The following is a 22,498-nucleotide window of genomic DNA, read 5'->3' on the forward strand; positions in this document are numbered from 1 at the left end:
TGATGATCTGTTCAGGTCCCTTCAGACCCCAGAAACTATGAAACTATGAAAAGATGGCAAAAAGGATCAAACTACAAAAGCATTTCAGCCACGTGAAATCTTCAGAAAGACGTGCTTGCATTTCAGGCACTAGAAAAGTTGCTTAAGGTTGGAACGTGTGTCAGAGTTTTCTTTCAAATAGTTACCTGGCTTTACTTATTTAATTTTTTTTTTTATATCTGCTGGGCTCCATGTTTTATTACAGAGGCCTACTTACCTGGCTGCAGAAGCATACGTGGCATGCTCCATGAGACGAGACGTGCTGGACCAGTGATAAACCGAGGACACCCTAACTTCTTATCCTGAATCTCCCAACACACTGCTTCCATGGCCGTTAGCAACATCTCAGACACCAAATACTTCACCGGCTTTCTTCAGGCAGCTGCTGTGAAGATTTGCCGATGTTTGCAAAGAGCTTTGACGATGCAAATAACTAATAACCTGCTATCAACCAGCAGGAAAGTGGAAGTTACAGGCTAAAAAAAAAAAAATAGCTTCTCCCTTCTCTCCGGTACTCACCACGGCCAGGTTTGAAACCTGCGAGCAGACTAGGACGTTCTGTGCAATGTAACGTTGACACTTGCACCTTATTCGGGATTGCACTGATTTTGCTCCAGAGGAAGGAGGAGCTGCAGAGATATGAAATTTATGACAAGCTGTTTGATTTACAGTATAGATGAGGCATGTTTGAAAACTCAAACCTTGACAGATCGGATGTGCCGCATTCTTTGACAGACAATACAAGATGAATGTACCGCATATTAGGAGTTTTTGGCGCGCGCGTGTTTGTGTGGGAGGTAGGGGTACTTTATTTGCTGTCACAGGAAATGAGCAGACTTACCTTAAGGTTTTTATAAACTGTCATCTCTAATCAGACACAGACTGGAAGATTGTCAGCTCTCATAAAGCATTAAAAAAAAAAAAAAAAAGACACACACAGAGTGATTCTCAACCCCCCCACCGCACACGCACCTCATTTTCGCAATGACCTGAATCAGAACTAACCCTCTTCTTAGCAATGTCACAACAAGATTTTTGAAATGTGTCTTTGTAATTCAGCCACACAGACTTTATGAGAGCTTGTCAAAGGAAGGAGAGTTAGGATGCGCCTACAAGAAGCATTCATTCCCGCTGTTGACAGATATAAAGTACTAAATGTCAACAGCAAGGGACTCATCAACTAAACGTCTTCTAAATACTCATTAAACCAGAGGGAGGAAAAATTAACTAGGTGGATGTCAAATTGCTCGCTTAAGATTTCGTTGCCTGAGACTGAGGTCAATCGAAGTAAACATCTAGTATAAACGCAGCTGCATAAAATGTTCATCACCGCTATTCTCGAATGAGCATTACCAATGCCAAAATAAAGATTTGAATATTAAGCATCACTATTAACATACTAAGAATCAGAAGTCAAGATCCTCTGAGTCCTGAATCCTGCCTGTCATCACCTTATCGTTGAGCCCGTGTGAGCTATAGTCGTTCTGTTTTAATTTACTCAATGGGAAAGCAGGGATAATACTCACCTCCTGAAAGTGGTGCTTAGCATGACTAATATTTGTACAGGGCTTCAAATATACAAGCAACTATAAAGGAGATGTCTTCAGACAAATCAGAAACAGTTTTATTCTTGACAAATAAATGGCTGCTTTTAAAAAACCCCCATGGCTCCTAGCACACATTGACGGGTATAATGAGATCTGATCCCCAAGCCCAACAATTGCACCTTCCGCTATGCCACATGAGCATGGCAGGAGACGAGATTTGGGGATCAGTGATCAGATGTCAGTCATGTCATTTCTACCTGCCAGTGCAAGGGGGAGCTTGGGATCATAATCCTGGGCTCTCTGCCCACCTGCAAGTTGAAAGCTGGGTGCCTATAAGGTTGGGGCGGGGGCCAGCAATCAGCTAACGGAGAATACACCAAGGTCTTGAACTGGCCCTGGTGCAATTAGGAGCTGGGGCTAATAATCTGCTGATTGTAAGCCCTGGATCCACTAAACATTCAGTGTAATACAAACTAGCCATAAAAATAGTCTTCATTATAAGTTCAGTATATATACAGTATATGTTCATTATACGCAGACCATTTTTACAGATGATTTGCCATTTTACAAGGCCTTCGATTGGGTGCACGTGTAACGCCCTTGCCATTTGTGCCACAATTAACATTAATTGAGGCATTAAATGTAGAGGGGACCAGAGAAGTTAAAACTTAGCAAGGAAATGTTTACATTTGAAAACAAAATCTTAGTTTATTAAATAAGAGATTTTAAAACCTACTTTTCCTGTCCTATTAAACGGGTTTGCTTGTTTGCTGAACGCGCTCAGCTTGAACCATGAAATTAGAGGGGTCAAATCCATTTTGGCTTAATTTTAATTTTCTGGTCGCTAAGCACCGTGCAACGCCGTTATGCACATTTCTCTGGAAGTCCAGAGAAATGCTTCTCCAAGTTAGCTCATACATTTTCATTCAAATACTAGTTGGTAAAAGCCCAAATGTGGGGCCTGAAACTACTCAACATCATTACTACAATAATTCAAATATCAACAATATTTTCCTAACATTTAAGACAACATATCATGTGTTGTAAAAGCATTAAATAATAATACATACACTACAAAACACCAACATTTGCATGTTCCCTCATTTATAAGTCATGTGTATTATAGCATCCTAAGTAACATGAAATATTAAAGCAGTTTTATAGTATACACCTACAACACATTACTGCATGACTCCTTTAAAACTATTTCTCTGAAACATTAATAATTAAAGCTTTATAAATATTACCTTAATGTAAAGCATTATCAATAAGCTACTGACAGTTTCTTAATTATGCATGTGGATGCTTTTGTTTGAGTGACGCAGCCGTACGTTTAAATCGCTACCAGCTTGTACTTCTGTCCAGATGTTCAAAGCCGCCTGAGTGACCATTATGAACTGAACGGAAAAGTTGGCTGCAATTATTTCTAATTCTGAACCTAAGACAGCTACAATCATAGCAACTAATAAATACACATACATATATTGACATGCCTATTTTACATACTATCTACCAGATCTCCCAGCATGGTTGGCATCAATAGGTGGCATGAGTAGACAGTCATATTTTAGGTTTTGTCCCTAAAAGGGGAAAGGGCACATACATGGCCAGCACGATAATGTAACCATATATATCTCTTTAAAAAATCCATCGTTCCCCATGTAACTGAATGGATGACAAAGCAGTGTAAGGCAAGCACGGCTGCTTTCACATCACGGGCCTTATTTAAATGTCCTTAATTGTTTACTTTGTTAAAATTTCTCCCTGCAAATCAAAGCAAGAAAAACTTACCTAGCAGTGACTTGGAGATATCTCCTTTCATTCATGCACTCAAACACTAAGGTGTAGCTTTACACGGCAAACGCACCACCACCATATAATCAAGATGGCAGGCTCCTATTTATTATTTCTTTTCACTTTAAGCCACAATTGCTCTTTTACTATTCACTCCTAGTAATTGCACACAATGATTACCATCACAGATACCAGGCTGAAATCTTTCCCTGCGGGCAGGCAGCTAGTTTTCCGTCTGACAGACACTGTCCATCAGAAAGGCAGGTAAACTGGGGTGCCAAGACAGCTTAGAGCTTCTCTACCCTTTCTTCTCCGATGGATACAGGCTTGCTAGGAAGCGACGGTCCCTTCGAGGCTGATGAGCATTTTGCTCCCTGTTCCACCCTGCAACCCTGTTAATTGCTGCCTGATCCTAATGGAGTATGGCTGCTATGAATAAAAAAGGGAAACCCTTGCAGCCTTGAGACCCCGCATCCAAATGGCGCTCAACTGCATAAGGATCAACTGTGTCTCACAATTGGAAATGCTGTTATCCCCTACATCTCCAGCTCCCTCCTGTCCTTCCCCCACAGCCTCAAGACTGCAGACATCTGTTCTTCAATTGTCTGGTAATAAACATACTCGATAAAGCATATGTAAAATGATTATTACCCTGAAGAGCCAAGTGTCTTTCAAATGCCAGCTGAAACAAAAAAATAAAAAAAACCAACCCAAAAAAACCCTCCCATCACAAAACAAATGTTACAACAGACGTCACTCAGACTGCTAAAACTTCATAATGCAAAGGGCTTCGGATGTGGTCCACCACGTTTCCTTGCAATGGTGGGAGACGGTAGTCCACAGCCCAACCCCACTTATGCCCAAGCCCATTAACAACTCCAACAGACACCAGTTACCAGTGCTGGATGAAGAGAGCAACCGGACCCTTTCATGGAGCGAACTTTTATACTTCACTACCTCCCACAGTATGTAATTAAGGAAAATCAGATGTGTATTCCTCTTCAATTTGTAAATGCAATTAGTTTTCATATACTGAAAGCCTGATGGAAAAAAAAATCTATTCCCAGCAATCAACCCCTTTTGAATACCCACTTGTCTTCGAAAAAATCCACTATTCATTTATTATGTGGGAGGTGGTATCATTAAATGCTGGTAATTAATCTGGGGCTTGGTGCGCATCTCATTTTGTCCTGGTGGAAATCGGGACCCACGCCCCTCAGAGGCACCGAAGCTCCCTTCCCAATTCTAGCTTGCTACTCCACGTAAATGCTAAGTCAGGCAGGCTTTGGGAAAGATTTGCATACTTGTCCTCTTTGACATTTTGAAGGTAGCATTGTGTCTGGGGTAATAGGATGCAAGACCTTGGAAGCAAAATTAAAAAAAAAAGAATGCATTTGTTATTTTTCAAGTGGGGTTTTACTCTACATACAAATGGCACCTTCTTATCCAACACATCTTCTCCTCTGCACGTATTCAGATTGATTTCTGTTGATTTGACTGATTAAAAGAAGCGCTTGAGGCTTTTCATTCTTTGTAGTCCTACAAAGCTGACGTAGGTTCAATGAAAGCCCAGTGAAGTCAACTTCAGTGGTCTTTGGATCAAGATGTGATCCTCTCATATGAGGAGGGAGGAACCCAACTTACTTTTCAGAGCCCAACTTCAAGAGCGGTCAATAAAAAAATATATAATCTGAGCGTATTTTACTGAGAAATCACCGAAATGCAGCAAGTGTGGAGTCCTACAATACCATTTATAAAGGGCCACCCTTCAGAGCAGAAACACAAAACGCGAGATTAATTCAAACCCAGGGATAGGAGAGCGGGAAGGTTATGGTTTGCAACTCTTCACACAAGATTCAACTCAGCAGGATATTAAGTGATAGTGTACTCAAGACAGCGAAACATAAGCCTGGAGTGTTACATCATCAGATCAGTCGACGCCGTTTCGACTCACTGCTTCCACAGTCAATAAGTGCTTGAATAAAGAACAGCTAGCATTCCCATTTTTAAAACTTTCCTAACTTAATAAAAATAAGGGGGAAAAAAACTCCACTTTCAAATAAAACATCAATTTTTAAAAATCCAGATAAACATACAAACTTTGATATCCACGAAGAGTGACTTGCGATGATCACAGGGATTAATAATGAATGGGAAAATTAAAGAAACAAAAAATAAGCATTTCTAAAGCAGATACCTCTATGATAGGAAGGGATTGCATACGAGAAAGTATAGGATGAGCTACCAAAGTCAGGAAAAGAGGTACCAATTGTAAGATTTTGCTCTGCGCGTTCTGCCGAAGGATGATGATATTTTATCAAAACCTCATCAAATCTGCTCTTTTCGTCAAGGATGACGTTCTAGGGCCAGTGGTCAAATTACTAACCTGGTAAAGCAGCTTGCTGGTAGTTAAGAAAAGCTCACGTGTGACTTGTATTTTTTTTTTTCCAAATGCCTTAAAGCTTTTTTCTTTTCATTATTATTGGGAGGAGGGGTTATGCAAAAGTCAATCCTACCATCATCCCAAAAAACTGTACTTTGGAAACCAATGCCTTTCCACCCCAGGAACCTTTGACCTAAGTTTTGACGAGACAGCTCTCACACACAGATCGGGGTTCAGAGTGGCCATTTAGACCCAAATAGCCGGGTCTCCTGCAAACCAATTTGTTCTCCTGATGGATATGGGTAATGGCATTACACTAAACGCATCTTATTATTAAAACCTCTTCCCCTCCTTGCACGTGCCTCCCTGTGCAGCGCACTGGGGTAAGAAAAGGCTAATGCGTGCCACAAAGCCATTCCTCCTTTCCTGCCATTATTGATGTCCTACTCCACAAAAGTAAGCTAAGGTGCTGCACATGCCGTCTTTTTCACTGGGTGACGGGCATATTGTACTCCAAGATCTTTCAATCATAAATCTTGCTGTAACGGCTTTTGTGACACAAATTATTTCCACTGCCTACCCATCACGCTGGTAATGAAACCGGAGCGTATCACGAAAATTGTTATTCAAAATGTGTCATCTTTTTGACCGGGTGGGGTGGAGGTAGGAGGGTCAGCTGGGAGTGAAAGGAAGAGGGGAGAAAAAGGGAAAATAAGATTTTCATTTCGTCTCAACAACTCGTAGAGTGTCAGCAATAAAATAATATCTGATTGCCAGTGACAAGCCAACAGAGTCTCTAAAGATGAAGAGTTAAGACTGTATACCCAAGTGAAGTGCTCGCTCTGAACAGTACATTACTTACACTAAAGTGGTTGATGCCTTTATGAAATATGCTTTAGCAAGCTAAGGCTTCTTTCTGTGGTAGTTATTAATTATCACTAATTCATTAAAGGGGGACTCTAAATGCATAGCAAAACCTCCTTGTCAAAAGAAAGGGAAGAAAAAACAAAAAAACAAAAACAGCATTGAAGTTTGCAATCAATATTTCTTCCAATTTAACTGAGCCGGGGGGAGAATAAATTGTTTTAACGAAAATAACCTAATCCATTTATTGCTACAGGCTCACAGTAAAACTCTCACATAAATGATTTGGATACATACAGCCTCTTCCATTCACCTCCCTCAAGCCGCCTAACAAATCTTAATTAGTAAATCTAGCCGACACACGTACTGCAAGGGTGTATAAAAAAGAGAATGCATTACGTATGTAAAAGGTGCATTATCTCCAGTTAATAGCTGGGGATCCTTGGGTACAGAAACGTTTGGCGACTTGCCGAAGAACATTCAGCAAGTCAGTGGCAAAGGCAGCACTAAAACGCTGGCGTCCCGTCTCAGCCCCCTGCCCGAATCCCCCAGCTGCGCTGCGCCTGGAGTACAAATGCAAATTGAAAGTAAGTATCTATGATCTGTAGCCGGGTATTTGCTTCAGGGCAAGGAACATGCTTTCCTCTGCATCTCTGACCCAGAGAAATGATGAATGACTACAGCTCTCACTGACTTCAAAAGCAATCGGGGCATTCCTCTCAACTCGTGATCAGATCCCAAATTGGTGGCAGAAATGTACGTGGCCATAAGTGATTTTTAAAAGCAAGTAATGGGGGTGGGAGAAGGAAATGCTCTTGTTCTGGGTCTGTGTTGCTAGCAACCGGGGAGAAAAGCAGGCAACACTATAGAAGTGGGAATTCTGCAAGGAAACCAGATGTGAGCGAGGAGCTGGCGGACAGAAAAAACAAACCTGATGTTCCTCACCGCTGAGGATGAAAAGAAAATTAATCAGCGAGTCGCAGAGTGGAAAGAACGAGATTAAATCTGAACAGAGCTGTAATAACCCTCCCGTTACCAACTACCTCAGCTCACATATTTTGAAGTTCGAAGGGCCCTCGATGAGTTTTCAGCTGAGAATTTCTAATGTGTTTTAGAAACCTGGTGCTGCACTTCAGAACCGAGACTTAATTTGCAGTCCATAAATTGGACCTGTTTATCGAGGAATTAACTTACCTGGCAGCGCATAAAATATTCCTTTGGCTTTTATTAAGCACAATGGACAGCGAATGATAAGCAATTTGCGACAACTATTCCTAAACTTTTCCCAGCGCTGATCAATAATAAATTACATTGTTTGATGTGAAAGGGGTCGAATGAGCCAGGAAGCCCAGCAGGAGTGCTGGCAAGTTTTAAGAGGTAAAGTGCATATCTACAACAATGCTGCAGGGGTTTAGGATGTAGCCGTGTTGGTCTAAGGACATAGGCAGACAAGGTTCCTTGGGTGAATTTGATATCTTTTATTAGACCAACCCAAATGCTTGGAGAATAGTTACTAAGCAAGCTTTCGGGTTCAAAAACCCTTCGTCAGGCTCAGGAAGCTGCAGCAGTTGGTGTGCGCTCTTCACACACCAACTGCTGCAGCTTCCTGAGCCTGACGAAGGGTTTTTGAACCCGAAAGCTTGCTTAATAACTATTCTCCAACCATTTGGGTTGGTCTAATAAAAGATATCAAATTCACCCAAGGAACCTTGTCTGTCTATATCTACAACAATGGTACCTGGGCTCTTGCTTTTATTTTTCTTTCACATACGAAGAAAACCTTTATAGTGACAACATAAATACACGAATATATCATTATTGCTGTGAAATTCATCTCTGAAACCACCACTCCCATTGGAAACAATGCGCAAGCCCCCTTGGTTAAAATACGTGGTTTCTATTTGCTCCAATTATTTACTTTTATCTACAGATGCACAAAGCAATCTTACCTGAGTAATGGATGGAAGATGACCGTAATGTTTCTGGCCCCTGGTTTGCAGACAAACTTTGATCCGCCGCCTTCGATTAAATTATCGTCAGGTCCTCCTAGAAAGTGATCATTTAAAAGGAAAACAAGTAAGTTTTCAAGCTGGTTCCACACATCCCTTGTATAAAAATTCGCTAAATCGCCCAAAGCAAATATTGTATATAACCTCACAAATGCCCAAAGCAAATATTTAGGCATTACCCACCCCCCGGTCTTGACATACAGCATGTATATGTGATGGATCAGTGCTCTGAATACCACACTCTACTTCCCTTATTTTATTTGAATAGGCAAGATTTTGAATGTACCATACAACACACCACCTGCAGCAAACAACTTCTGTCCTTGTTATTCAAAAGGGTACTGGCCAAGAGATGGATCTCGAGGAGGGGTGCTCGGATCCAGCCCCAGTGCCGCGTGGGCTCTCCACGGGCCACAGCCCTGCTTGCTACAGCGGGCGTGCAGTGCATTGCAGCCCCTCGTCCTGGAGCGTGGAGTTGGGCAGAGGCAGCGTGGCATCCCAATCGTGGCATGCAGGGCTGGGCGGATGGGGCCCGATACAAGAGCACAAAGGCAATGCCAGGCCCAATTCCAGCGCACAGGGTCTCATCCAGTGCACAAACCAGCCCCACACTGTTCATTTGGCCCATGGACCAAAACAACGAGCACCACTGATCTAGAGGACTGAGGATATCTGAGCCCCAATTTCTAATCTAATTGTCGCAGCTGAACTCAATGATTTGCCCAAGGTCACGAGACAATCATTACGTGCTTCAGCATTCGGATATCAACCTGGACCCAATTATTCAAGTTGTGAGAGATGCTATGGTGTTATTAGGATTCAGCACCCCTTAAAATCCCACTGTCAACTACAGATGAGGGACTAAGACGCAGAACTAAAGTGACTTCCCCACCCAGATTGCACCAGTCCTCCATACGCGAGAACAGAGAACTGAACCCTGGGCTCCCAGGTCATGTCCTGCGACAATACCATCCTCTCTCAACGGCCTGAGCACTTCTATTGCTTGAGCTAAAGACACTTATTCCTGCCAAAAGGGAGATTACCTGCCTTGAAGAGATGTTTGGAAGCCTGGCCACATAATGCTTGGAAAGTGATTTAAGTGTCCAGGATGAAAGGCCCCATAAAAGCACAAAATGTTATCGCATGTAAGGCCCTCCATAGCTTTCAAAAGTAAATATGATGCCATTATTGGGCTCCTTGGACAGCTTTCGTTTTTATAGTGTGCATTGCATGATGATTTAACTTTGTCTTTTTTTTTTATTATGTTTTGTTTAGCGCCATTGATTTTTAGATCTCTGAAAGACAGTCAAACAATCTCCCCACATTGACTCCTGTAACTTCCCTGCAGAAATCTAAGCTGTCTAAGCTGCAATTACGAGCAAAACAGCATTTCTCAGCTCCAGCAAAAATAAGCACATCAGATTTGGCACATTCACTTGCAGGAGCTCATTAGAAAGCTATGTCTAGTAGGAGTTACTGAAAGCACAGCACACACACATACTAAGTGCAATTCACGGTACTCAAAACTAGACTACGAGTCTTACAAATAGGAAAGAAATATCCATCTTGTGTCCTTACATCCGTATATATGTTTGTGCCACCATCAACTGCCTTTGATCACAGATACAGGCAAAATAAACTGGCATTTCCCCACTCCTCTGTTCCACTGGTTCTGGGTATTGCATCCCTAGATGATAACGAGACCTCAACTCCTGTTAGCCCTAATTAAACAGCTAGGGAAGAGCAATCTTTGGCCGCAGGTAACAAAATCCTGCATGCGGACTCCCTGCTAATGGGCAAATACACCTACCTGCTCGGTCCAGCTCCCTTGCCACTCAGCACTGTATACTTTTTGATTAGTTTTGGCCATCTTAAATGCAACCCTACTCCCCTCGTGGCCAATTTTAAGTAGGCTTTCCAGATCCTGGGATTAATCTTTTCTTAAGGGATCCGAGTGTTAAGAGGGCTCATTTTTACTTTGTTAAAGATGCTTTGTAGTTTTTGGAGGACCAGGGAGCATGAATTAGACTGTTCTCAGTGCGGGCAGATGACCGAACAAGGAGCAATGGGCTCAAAATGCAGCAAGGGAAGTTGAGGTTGGATATTAGGAAAACTCTCTCACCAGGAGGGTGGTGAAACACTGGAACAGGTTACCTAAAGAAGTGGTGGCATCTCCATCCTTGATGGTTTTTAAGACCCGGCTAGACAAAGCCCTGGCTGGGATGATGTAGTTGGGGCTGGTCCTGCTTTGAGCAGGGGGTTGGACTAGATGTGCCTTCCTGAGGCCCCTTCCAAACCTCACTTCCTATGATATCTGTGAATTCTCCATTAATTATAAATGACAGGTACAAAACCTAATACCATTTTTTAAACAGTCACTTTTCTGTCTACATTGCTAAAAGCACTGAAATCAAACAAGTTGACACCAGAGAACTAAGTTAGAAGACCCTGGTATGCAACTACCATGAGATGCTAAGATGTGGGAAGAATGACTCTTGGAGTGGGGGGAGGGAAAGAAGTCTAAACCATTGAATTAAAACACACACAAAAAAATGAATCCTCCTTTCAAAGAGATGTTTCCATGGCCCAAACTGCTGGCTGGTATCCAGCGTGGCCTCCTGAAAGCAATCGCAGCACCAAGAACCAGTCAGGTATTGATGACAATTGTCCGTATTGCTCTGGATAACAACTTGTAGCAGCGATATAGATTCAAAGAGCTGTCACGATTCCCCTGGGAGTGGCAAAGAGAAATGACCTGCCCAAGATCACACAGGGAATCAAAAGTAGCTTGCAGGCTTTCCCAGGCGTGATCCCGCAATACCAAACCGCACATGGCCAGACTCTGTTAGAGAATATCTTTATGCCATACTGTAGGCATCGCTGATAAGATACTTCGAGGTGTAGAGGCAGGGATGTAACCTTATCAACCAGTGATTCTCAACCAGGCTCCCAGAACACCTTGTGGTGCCTGGAGATCCTTTTGAAGGGTGATGTGGGGTCCCATACAATGGTAGCTCTGTTTGGTGTGCAAACATGATTCACAAGAGAAACCCAGAGGTTTCAAATGGGAACCCAAAGCATTAAAAACCTTCTGACCTGTTGCACTCTGAGATCTTTGCAACAGCAGAACTGCTCTATTATGTTTCTGTAGTTTGCACTTGATTTTTGACTAAGAATCGAAATTTTCCAAAGGGTGCCTTGAATCTATCAAAGGTGCCTTGACTATAAAAAGACCGACCCCCCCCGCAAAATAAACTATAAGTATTTAGATCTACCTAAGCTATTTTGACATGGTAATTTATTTCCCCCATGTGTGTAAAAACAGAAGAGTCAGGGCACATTAAGATGTCTGAAATTTTCTGGCTAACAAAATGTGTACCGAGTACACAGAAATAGCTAAGGGTGCAGTGTATAAATATTTCCTGGCTGCCATTACGGAAGAGGATGATTCACAGAAACTGGGATTCAAAAACTTAAAAGTTCATCTTAACTTTTTAACTTGTAGAATTTAAATGCGGAGAAGAGAAATGCAGCACCACTTCTTAGAAAAGAAAATTATTCACTTCTCCTATTAATGTCAGATGCTGCAATTTCCAATGGGGTCTGTCACTAACTGACTTATTGAAGAACTCATTCAAGCATGAACTACTGAGGCATGAACTAGGAAATACAGGCTCAAATTAAGAAAAGGGTGTTGTTCTTCTTACATCAAGTCACCCTGCACTAATCAATATTATTGACTGGGATGAACTTCATAGCAAGGAATAAAACAATCTGTCTCATCTACTTGGCCACATTATTCAAGCATTAGGAAAAGCAGTGCTGGGAACACCAGCACTCTGACAGAAGAACATGGGTTTTTTATTCTTCTCCACCATTCAAACCTCCGATTAATAATCATGAATGCTCTTTGTGTAGGTGGGCACTACAAAGGGGGAAAAAAAGCAATTTAATTTACATTAAAATATTTTACCTGGGAAAAATGCACCGAGATAGAAAGCTCATTTCAAGTGATGTCCTAGATGTGCAAATAAGGTGCAAAAGTGCAACAAACCTTTCCATTGCAAAGCCATCCCCAACTTCTTTTGCTTCTCTCCGAGCTGTCATCTCCCTCGGATAGTTTGTTTTATTAACTTTAAGCCATCGGAGGCCAGATATCAGGAAGGCTGCATCGGTGCAAAGCCCGACTGTAGGCAAAGAAAGCTGGGATAATTTGCACCAAGGGAGCTAGCTCGCTAAATCGTGGCCTTGCCTGTCTACAAAAGGGGCACTCTCAGGCAGATCCTGCCTGCCTACACAAGCAGCTTGAAAGGGGGTAGCTACGCACCGGTGGGCCAACACTGGCTGAAACCCACGCTGCAGATAAGGCTTTGGGGCAAAACACTTCCCCCCTCCCCACCTCTAGACCTCAGTTTTGTCATCTGTAGAGTGGGAAAATAGCATTAACCTTCCTGATCGTACACAGATGTGCAGTGTTCTCATCACAGCGACAATCGGGATGGACTATCAGCAGTTTGAGAATCAACCACCCATATTCAGTGCAATGCTATACTAGAAGGTATGCAGAAACCCAGGGCTTCGGCAATGTCTTAGTTAGAAACGCTGGTTTGTTTTGCCTGCATGTCTATTCAAAGCAGCTGATGACAAGAATTTCCCAGCAATGAGGAATGGCCTAAATGTTTTGCAGCTGTGCCATTAGGGATGCGGGTGGCAGCAGTTCCCTAGCACGAGCACCAACTTGCTGATTTAATCTGTCTAGTAATAAATTAAAAAGGAGCAAGGAAAAAATATTTAGGGGAAAAAAACCCAACAACTTGAGGTGAAGTGAAATTTGTCATCAAGTTAATGATATCCTCATGCTGCGCTCTCAGTGAAGTGTGCCCACCTGAATATCTGTGTGTGTGGGAGTCAAGAGACGGGTCCATTAGTAACGTTGTCGATTGTTTCGGTAATGGAGCCTGAAACGTCATGCTACGCTATGAGCAAAAACACGAGATAGGAGCAGAGTACCAGGCAAGCTAGCACCTCTGGAGTCGGCGTGGTAGAGGCGATATCTTTTAGTTGACCGACTAAATAGTTGCAAAAAACAGTCTTTATTTCCAAGCTTTCAGGCTCACGCGCCCGTCCTTAGGCAAAGGAGAATGCAAAGATGGTACAGTTTCCCCTAGGTAGAAATGAAACTTCGTATTGCACAGGAGAGCTGGAGGCCAGTGCAAGTTCTTTTGGGTGAAAAAAAACTTCATTTTATGCAAATTAGTCTCAGATAAATGTTGGGGCAGTCTATGTACCTCAAAGGTGCCTGATGGCAAGCGGGACGTTGAATTTTGCTTCTTTCTTGTTCAGATGGAGGATCAGCAATGGAAATGTTCTCCTGGAGCGAGGAAGTCCTGTTGCGGTGAGGCTGCTCTGCAAATCCGGCTCCAGACCAGAGTAGTAGGGCTTCTCTACTTCTCCCATTCTCCAAACCGCTCTGTAAGAGGAATCTCCCCTTGGGAACCCCACGTCTATCTCGATCACCCCTCCTGCATCCAGCTTGGGGCTCAAAAGGGTTGACTTGGTGACCACCAGAAAAGTCTTCCTAGGCCATGAAGCGCCTCCCTTATAACAGAAGAGCTCTTCCTTTCCTGACCAGCAGATGAGAGGCAGGAGGAAAAGGAAAGGACAAGGACATTTCTAATGAGAACAAATGGAAGATCCACTAAATCATGCCACAAACTCTTGACAGGGAGCAGAAACTTCAGATGAAGCATTCGAGAGCCATAATCTGCACACGAACACAGCAAACCAGCCATGATGTAGGGCTCTCTGCAGCAGTTGGGTTTTTTCAGGAAGGGGCTTTCAAGGCTTGGCAGGGTGGACCCCCACCCCCCCAGAAGAGCAATACGAGTATCTGCCCTAACGTACAACACATGGACACCAAATAGCACACCGTATTATGCTAATGCCACTGAATATTTATATTGCACTCCTCATTCAGCAGCAGCAAAGGGCTTTACAAGCTTCTCCCAAGCACTACTTTCACCTTGCATACAGGAACACTGAAAAATTAAATTGTTTGCCCCAAATCACACAAAGTCTATGAGAGGTAGGGAAAAGAATATAAAACTGAGCCTGTGACTTAAACTGGTGAAGGAAGACTGCATTGTAGTTCAAAAAAACTGCACCATTTCTCAACCCCATGTATTTGCAAAACAACTGCTGTCCTCTGTGGCATAAGAAAACACCGATCCTTACTTGTTAGGTCATTTCCCCCGTTCCAGATATTTACAGTCCAAAAAACCAGTCATTGATAGGTGGTTTTATTCTGACAAGGGCTATTTCACTGAGTTTCCCTACTAGCCTGCTGACACTCCTCAATGTTGACCTGCCACACTACAGCTGTTTTAATGCTGGTTGTCTCCTGAGCACAGATTACCGACCATGTGATAGACAAGAGTGATGTGAACACACAAGAATACAGGAGCAGATTTTGGCAGTGAAATGGTCTCCATCTGAATTCACATCATGCAAGCAAACATGTTGGTGTACCATCAAAATATCACCTCCTAACTAGCCAGCATTGCTGGTTCTCTTATTAGTACCAGTCAATTTGCCAATTCTCTCCATGGTCTTAATTTTCAAATATTATCACGCCTACCTAACACCTGCATACCCCCTCTTGCCTCCCCCCACACACAGAGGAAGGAAGAGAATGTATTTTGAAATCAGCTGAAACTGAACATCCAAAAAAGACTGGGTCAGTCCTGAACTGGACTTGCTATTATTCAAATTAATAATTAACATCTAAAGAGGAATTCTACAGGAACACCGAGAAATCAAATGGTTTGCCCCAAATCGCACAGAGCCTATGAGAGGTGGAAAAAGAATAAAAACTGAACCTATGACTTCACTGCTGAAGGAAAACCGATTTATTTTTAGAGGATACTGAGGGCAGAGATGAGATTTTTAGCACTTTTAGGAATGTATGGCGGGCTTTTTTCCTTAATCAGAACGGGAGGAGGGGAGCTCTTCATTTCTAATAAGAGCACTATAAAGATGCCTTTATACAGCGTTTTACAACAGAACCTCAAAAACACGGCAACACGTTACCTACTTCATTGCTCAAGTGTTGTAGGTGTCCTAAAACATCTCATCGTCAACCTAGATTTGCTCCTTACTTTTAGTTATATTGAAGGAGGCCTTTATTGTGCCCTAGGAAGGGGTCAAACTCTTCCCAAAGTCACCAGCGAGTACTGATCAGGTCTCCAAAATCAGTTGCGATGAGCCAAGACAGCAACAACCTTGACTGGTGGTTGGGGGATCCTGCTCCCCCACGGAGGTGCCAGAGAACCAATCCTACGCATTCTCCTCAATTCGGTCGTCTTTGCCAGGAGAGGGCAGCGCTGCTTTTTGCCTTTGGCATCACAAACTTTCCAGGAAAACACGTTCATCCGCACATAATGAACAGTTTTTACACATCTCCCTGTGATCAAAGCGGCTTTCTCAATGAGCCACTTCGTGTCAATCTATGCGAACATAAAAAGGAAAACACTGGGCTTTGAAGCCGCAACAATCGACAGATCATGCAAATCAAACACACCGTCCCCACCTTGAGCGCAAAAACCAATCCAACCTCTACAATGGAAAGGGAATCAGTTTGGCTGCAGCCGTCCTTCCTTGAAGTCCTCAACGCCCAGGGATCAGCCGATACAAGTGCACACTAAGGGGGATCAGCCGATACAAATGCAACGCCTGGGGATCAGCCAATACAAGTGCAGGCTAAGGCACGTACAACCTCGCACGGCAAAAATACAAATGTCCTTTGATATGAAAATTTCAATAGCTCAACATCAGCTGCTACATGTATACTGCTGGCAGCAAAGAAGATGCTTACAAAAGAGGCTTCAATGGGAGGGAATAGTGACTGATGTGTGTTACTGTGTAGTGATGCGTGTAGTATTTGTTTTAACTGTAACCTTCTTGAGTTACTTTTTCGCTTTACATTTCCTGCACATTATGGTTCTTCTTCTGTTTTTGCCCATTACAACTCAACTACTTGGGTCATGGCAAGCACTGAAGAGTAAAAAGATCCCTATAAGTCCTTCATCCTCCTGGAGATAGCCAGTGTGTGGTATGCAAGTAAATAGGGTATAAATTCAACTGAACTACGCCAATACCTCTTTTGTATAACAGCTTTAGGCACTTATGCCATTATTCAGTGTCCACATAGCTCTTGGCTCGTTCAAATGAACTGTTCGGCATTCAGCTATCCTATGGTGCAATGTTCTGCCATGCAATTCTGTGCTCGGTGATTTTTCTATTGGCGCACCATGGGATGCCTAATAGAAACTATAGGAACCCGGGACTGAATGGTCAAACTAACAAACTCTTGGCTGGCTGCCAGCATTTAAATGGATTGGTGACATCGACTGAGGATGACCCCAGAGCAGTGGTGGGGTAACAGAGATACGTCAAACCGGACAATCCAGGTAAGAAGCAATGCAGCATGGACCAGCAGTTGAATGAATGCCTGAAGCAGACTTGTTAGGTATATGCCCACACAAGACTTATCACTGGAAAGTGCCAGTTCACTGGAAACGGAAGTCACTCTTGTTTTGAGGTGTGTTACTTACTGTAATCCCAGCTGCTCAATCTGCTTTGCATAAAAGATTGCGTGTGGACACCAGCCGCTTGAAGGCAAATGGATTCCAGTTAAATCCAATGTAACGACTCTGTTGATGAGGCCCAAAACGACGAGATTTAATGTTAAAAGTGGAAAAAAATAAATATCCTGTACATTCAAAGATTGTGGTAGATTTGCTTACCCCATATAGCCTTTCACCTTTCTTTCTGGAATTTCTTTGGGAATTAATAAGGAAAACAATGCCGGACACAAGTCACTCTCATCCGCAGTGTCACAACTGACAAGTCTACAATGCTTAGCTTTTTTATTCCTTAATTTATGGCTTCTTGCCTCTCCTCAAATACAGAATAAGTGGCTACTAACATGGTGCCAAAACAGCATTTATCCATCTGTGTATTTGTTTGGGGTGTATTTCTAACATGGGTACAATGCACAGAAACCCCAACAAGCACAAAATGCCGTTCAATTCAACTGGCACCGTCCTTCTTTACAGAGCACGGTGTACGCGCCGATGAGATGTCTGATGGCGGCTGAGTCCGATGCACAGGTGACAGCTCCACCCACAGGTATGGCACAACCACGTCCTAGCACTGCTCTGAATCCAAGCAGCTGATTCGTGCCTCCTCTGACGCTGGTCATCGCAAAACTGGATCCAGTCCGCCTCTCAGCGCCTTGCTCCACCTGCAAGCTGACTCCGCCAACCAGAGCAGCATGCTGCACTTCTTTTCGAACCATGCACAGAGATGCAAGGCCTGCTAAATCATCTCTGCAAGTATCCCGAAATCTGCACAGCGGTCTGCCTCGCTTTCTAGACCCGTTGTGAGCTTCAAAGTACAGAACTTTCTTCGGGATCCCGTGATCTGGCATTTGTTTGATGTGACCAAGCCACAGGAGTCTTTTTGTACTAATCAACGTTCCCACAAAGGACATACCAGCAAGATTTAACACTTCCACATCTGTCACCCTGTCTTGTCATCTTATTCGAAGAATTTTATGCAGGCATCTGATATGAAAGCTGGTTTTTAGTCTTTTGGTATGTTTGGTGTAGGTTGTCCATGTTTCTAAGCCACATAGAAGAGTGGATAAAACACAATGTGTCATAAATACAAAATTTCACTTAGTTGACAGTTTGTTACTGCTCCAGGCTCTCTTGAGAAAGACCAAAGTTCCTGGCCGCTTTGCCGGTCCTACTAGCAAGCTCAGCATCAAGATCTACATTGCTGGTACCAGTACAGCCAAGGTAGAAAATATTGGTCAATGATATCCAGACAAGCACTATTAAGGGTATTATCTGAAACGGATTTTGAAGAGCCTTGGTGCATGATAACAGTCTTCGTCAAGCTTATTGCTAGCCCAAAGATTTTGCACGAGTCAGAGAACTTGGTAACGAGACGTTGTAAGGCATCAACACTGTGAGCTACAAGGGCTGCATCATCTGCAGACAACAGGTCCCTTACGATGATACAGAAAAGACCGTATCTCATATCTATGGTGGACCTTTCCAAGCACAAGCCAGACTAGCTCTCAGGATACATTCTCTCATCTAATGTTTGAAGTGTAGGTAAAAAAATACAGTTTAAGATTTTTCCCATAATGCTGAGAAGAGATATACCTCTGTGGTTCACTTCTGCGTCCCTTGTTTTTATAGAGTTGGATGAAACGCGCATCCTTAAAATCTTGCAGAACAGTTTTTTCCTTCCAGTGGAGTAGCAATACCTCATGCAATCTTTGCAGCAAGTCTTTATTTGTGCGTGTGTAAATTCAGCAGGTGAAGCCAGATCCCGGAGCTTTGCTATTGGGAATCTTTTCGATGCATGTTCAAGTTCCTTTACTGTAGGTTTGGCATCCAGTGAAGTCATAACATCAAGCCCAGGCAATTCATCTAGCACACGTTGGTCTACTACAGATGCCTTTGAGTATATCATCCCAGAGTGCTCAATTCACCTCTCCAGTTGCTTCCCCTTATCAGTTATATGATATTACCATCCAGGACTTTCAACAGAGTTATCTTGACAAAACGCTGTAGTGTGTCATTAATAATAGGGGCTACCACGAAAATATCAAACACGTTACCTACTCTGAGTGAACTGAGGTCAAGCTCTTATCTTCAACATGGCTGGGATGCCAGGATGCCTGAAAGATCACTGAAAGCTTCAGAAGGCAGAGCGTGGTTGGCAGCTGTGTTCCTCGCGTACCATGGCAGCTTTCTACTGTAAGGGTAATGGTCTCCTCTTGCAGGAAAAAGAGCTCTTTTGGGGCTTACCTGGGGTACCAGATTGGTGGCGGGCCTTGTAGAGGATGCCCCACTCAACTCGAGTCCACTGACCTCCTCCAGAACCAGAAGTCCACTCAAGGGGCTGTTCCCAACTCAACCCCAGTGCTCATTCCCACATTTCCCAGCACTGAAAGGCTCCAAGAGCAGGCTCTGGGAATGTGCCCAAAGCAGTTTCACAGGCAGGCTGCTGGCTTTGAAGCCTATGAGAGAACTCAGGTGGGCAACCCTGCCCCATGAAACCTGCCGCTGATTCAATAAAGACAAGCCCTTGGGACCAGGACAAAGCAGTATAACAGACTCCCATAGTAGAGGGCCATTGCAAGCTCCAGATGCAGGCACACTTCTTTCATCTTGCCTCTTTAAACAAGAATATATTTTTAAACCACCCCCCCAAAAAACTACCAAAACAAAAGCACTCCCTTGCACACACTCCTGCAAGGGAGTGGATGTGAATACAACAGTATATAATAAGAGTTAGCTAGGCAGCTTAGTGCATTACTGCAAGAAGCTCAGACAGTGTAGTAAGGAGCATGACAGAACCACATTTATAGACAAGAGTAGAAAACAGGGCATGTAAGAGTCTACTGCAGCTGAGAAGCTGCTCTAAAATGCAGCACGAGATAAATCATTGCACTAGAGGGCTGTCATCTCAGTAGATACTCTACTAACTGCACTAGACAAGCTTGTGCATGCACTGAATGAAGCAAGAGGCAAATGGAAAAATAAAAGTGATCAGTTTAAAACGACATTGTAATATATACATGCAAGAGGGCAGGATTAAAGTTGGCCCTTTAATTGCAGCACTTCCTAATTTGAAAGTGCGTGACTTGCAATCTTTGTTATAACATCCATTCAGTGTAGGTTTCCATATGTATTAATAGATATAATTTACTCCCTTGTTGCTAAATTTGCTTTAAACCATTCCCCACCTATTGATTTGGAGCTTTTATTTTTCCTTTCATGAATATAATCAGTAACTTCACTGAGCACACATTTATTCCAATTATTACAGTCAGCAGGATGCGCATAAAACAATTCTGACATATTTTAAAATGTCAAACTGCATAATGGCTGCACATGGACTGCAGAGGGGTGTAAAGGATTGAGTAGAGATTTGGGAGTAAAGAGATTTGGACTGAAATTTCACTAGGAACTGGATATCCAAATCCCTTACAGAGTTATTACCATTTCATCCTTGCATTTTAAGCTCTCGTTCTGCTGCGTCCCGTGAGACTAGTTTTCTCTAACTGTCTATGCCTCTTTCTCCCCATCTGTAAAAAGAAGATATCCGCTACCGTTTTTATATTGATGGAGTGCGTTGTGCTAGTGCCAAGTATTATACCAACATCAGGAAAACAGCAGCTAATATTTATGGACATTTGGGGGGTTTGCTTTCTTCCATTTTTTCAAAAGCAATAGCAATTTTCTCTCATGCGGAGCATCAGAAATAGCTTTCGACAGGGTCAAAGTAAATTGTAATAATACAGGTAATCTAATGAAACCCACTACAGAACAACGTTTTGTGTTTTACTCGAGATCCCCAAGCGCCCTCCTGGGAGCCGTTTCCTAAAGATGTTTTCCTTCCACCTGCCAGCATGCACATCACCATATCCAAAGACCTGAATAAGAAAGTCTAGGATGCCTCTAAAGCCAAGCACCCGCTGACAAAAAGAGATGGGACCCGACTGCCCTCCAGGATCCTTTTCTTAAAAATATAACATTTCATGATTTTAGGGATTACAAGAGACTGAAGTCATGTGATAAAACCCACACGTAGCTATAATGGTAGTGCAAACTTTTCCCGAACACGTATACGTATGCACTGTAATTCTTCCTGAAAGGATCGGCTTAAGCAAACTAGGTGAGGACAACATGGTCTCCTTGGCCTTGTTGACATATCAGATGTCCTGCAGAGACCATAAATTGAGTAATTACTGAGATGTGAACGTCTGTCCAATATTTATTCTATTGCCACTATTTTCTGGAACCCTCAAACATCAAGGGCCCGAATTGAATGACCTTCGCAATCCTGTGAACTATAATCTATCACAAACTACACCTGTCCCTCCCTTTTTGGGGGGGTATTAATGGAAATATAAAGTTCAGCAAAAATTGTCGACACATGCCGACAGCTTCTAAAGCTCCTATAGCTCAGCACTGCTCAGTCCACAAACTACGTCCTTTCGGTCTAAAAAGAGACACTTCCAGCATTTTACCTGCCTCAGTAAGTCGGTCAGAACCTACTGACCCCTTATTCCAGATGTGTTGGTTTACCCAAGAAAACACTGATTTTTCTATATAAATCCCATTAACAACCACGTGAGCCATCCAGCCCCCCATCCCATCGAGCACGCTCGTCAGGGCCAGAGCCGCAGAACAGCAAACCTAGCGACTGTTATAAATCTGTGCAACCTTTCTTCTTGGACATGCACAGACTTTGAAGCTCTACAGTGTTATTTAAGATTATGTTGCCCGGACAGCCTTGAGAGACAGCACGTTTCTTGTTACAGTAGGTCAACCTTGGGTTAATGCTTTTCTGTATTTGAGACATGTTCCATTACCTTCTAGCTGGATTTTTATGATCCACGAGTGGTAGCAGAAGCCAATCCAACTAGAATTGAAACCAAGCACTTCAAATAATATAGTAAATTAAAGGTTATTTACAAGTGAGCGATGCAAAGGTTTCTTGCGCAAAGCAGGCCGGCATCAATCACTCCAAGGACAAAAGCACTAAATGATATCTGACCATAATCTAGTGGCTTCTGCTGGATTATTACAGATGATCTGCCTACGTGAGGGAAAGACGGTGCCCCTCACCCTACACACCTGCGCCTGACATGAAGAGGGCATCAATCAGACAGCCTTTTCAGACAAAGTTAGCTATCCATCTAGTGGGCCACAGATAAGGGCTCTGTTTCCATTTCTACAAAGTGGCAAGCTCATCTCTGCCATGCCAATGCACCT

General features: G+C 43.0%; 1 protein-coding gene across 1 annotated transcript in view; it reads right to left on the reverse strand.

The window, feature by feature from the left end:
- The window catches only part of EXOC4 (exocyst complex component 4), a 533,911-nt gene that overhangs the window by 279,422 nt on the left and 231,991 nt on the right, over positions 1-22,498 (reverse strand). Inside the window, exon 10 of the mRNA XM_006030683.3 lies at positions 8,577-8,673. Coding sequence (XP_006030745.1) covers positions 8,577-8,673 — 97 coding nt within the window. The remainder of the gene's footprint in view (positions 1-8,576; positions 8,674-22,498) is intronic.

Source organism: Alligator sinensis, unplaced genomic scaffold, assembly GCF_000455745.1.
Source record: "Alligator sinensis unplaced genomic scaffold, ASM45574v1 scaffold64_1, whole genome shotgun sequence".
NCBI classification, from domain to species: domain Eukaryota; kingdom Metazoa; phylum Chordata; order Crocodylia; family Alligatoridae; genus Alligator; species Alligator sinensis.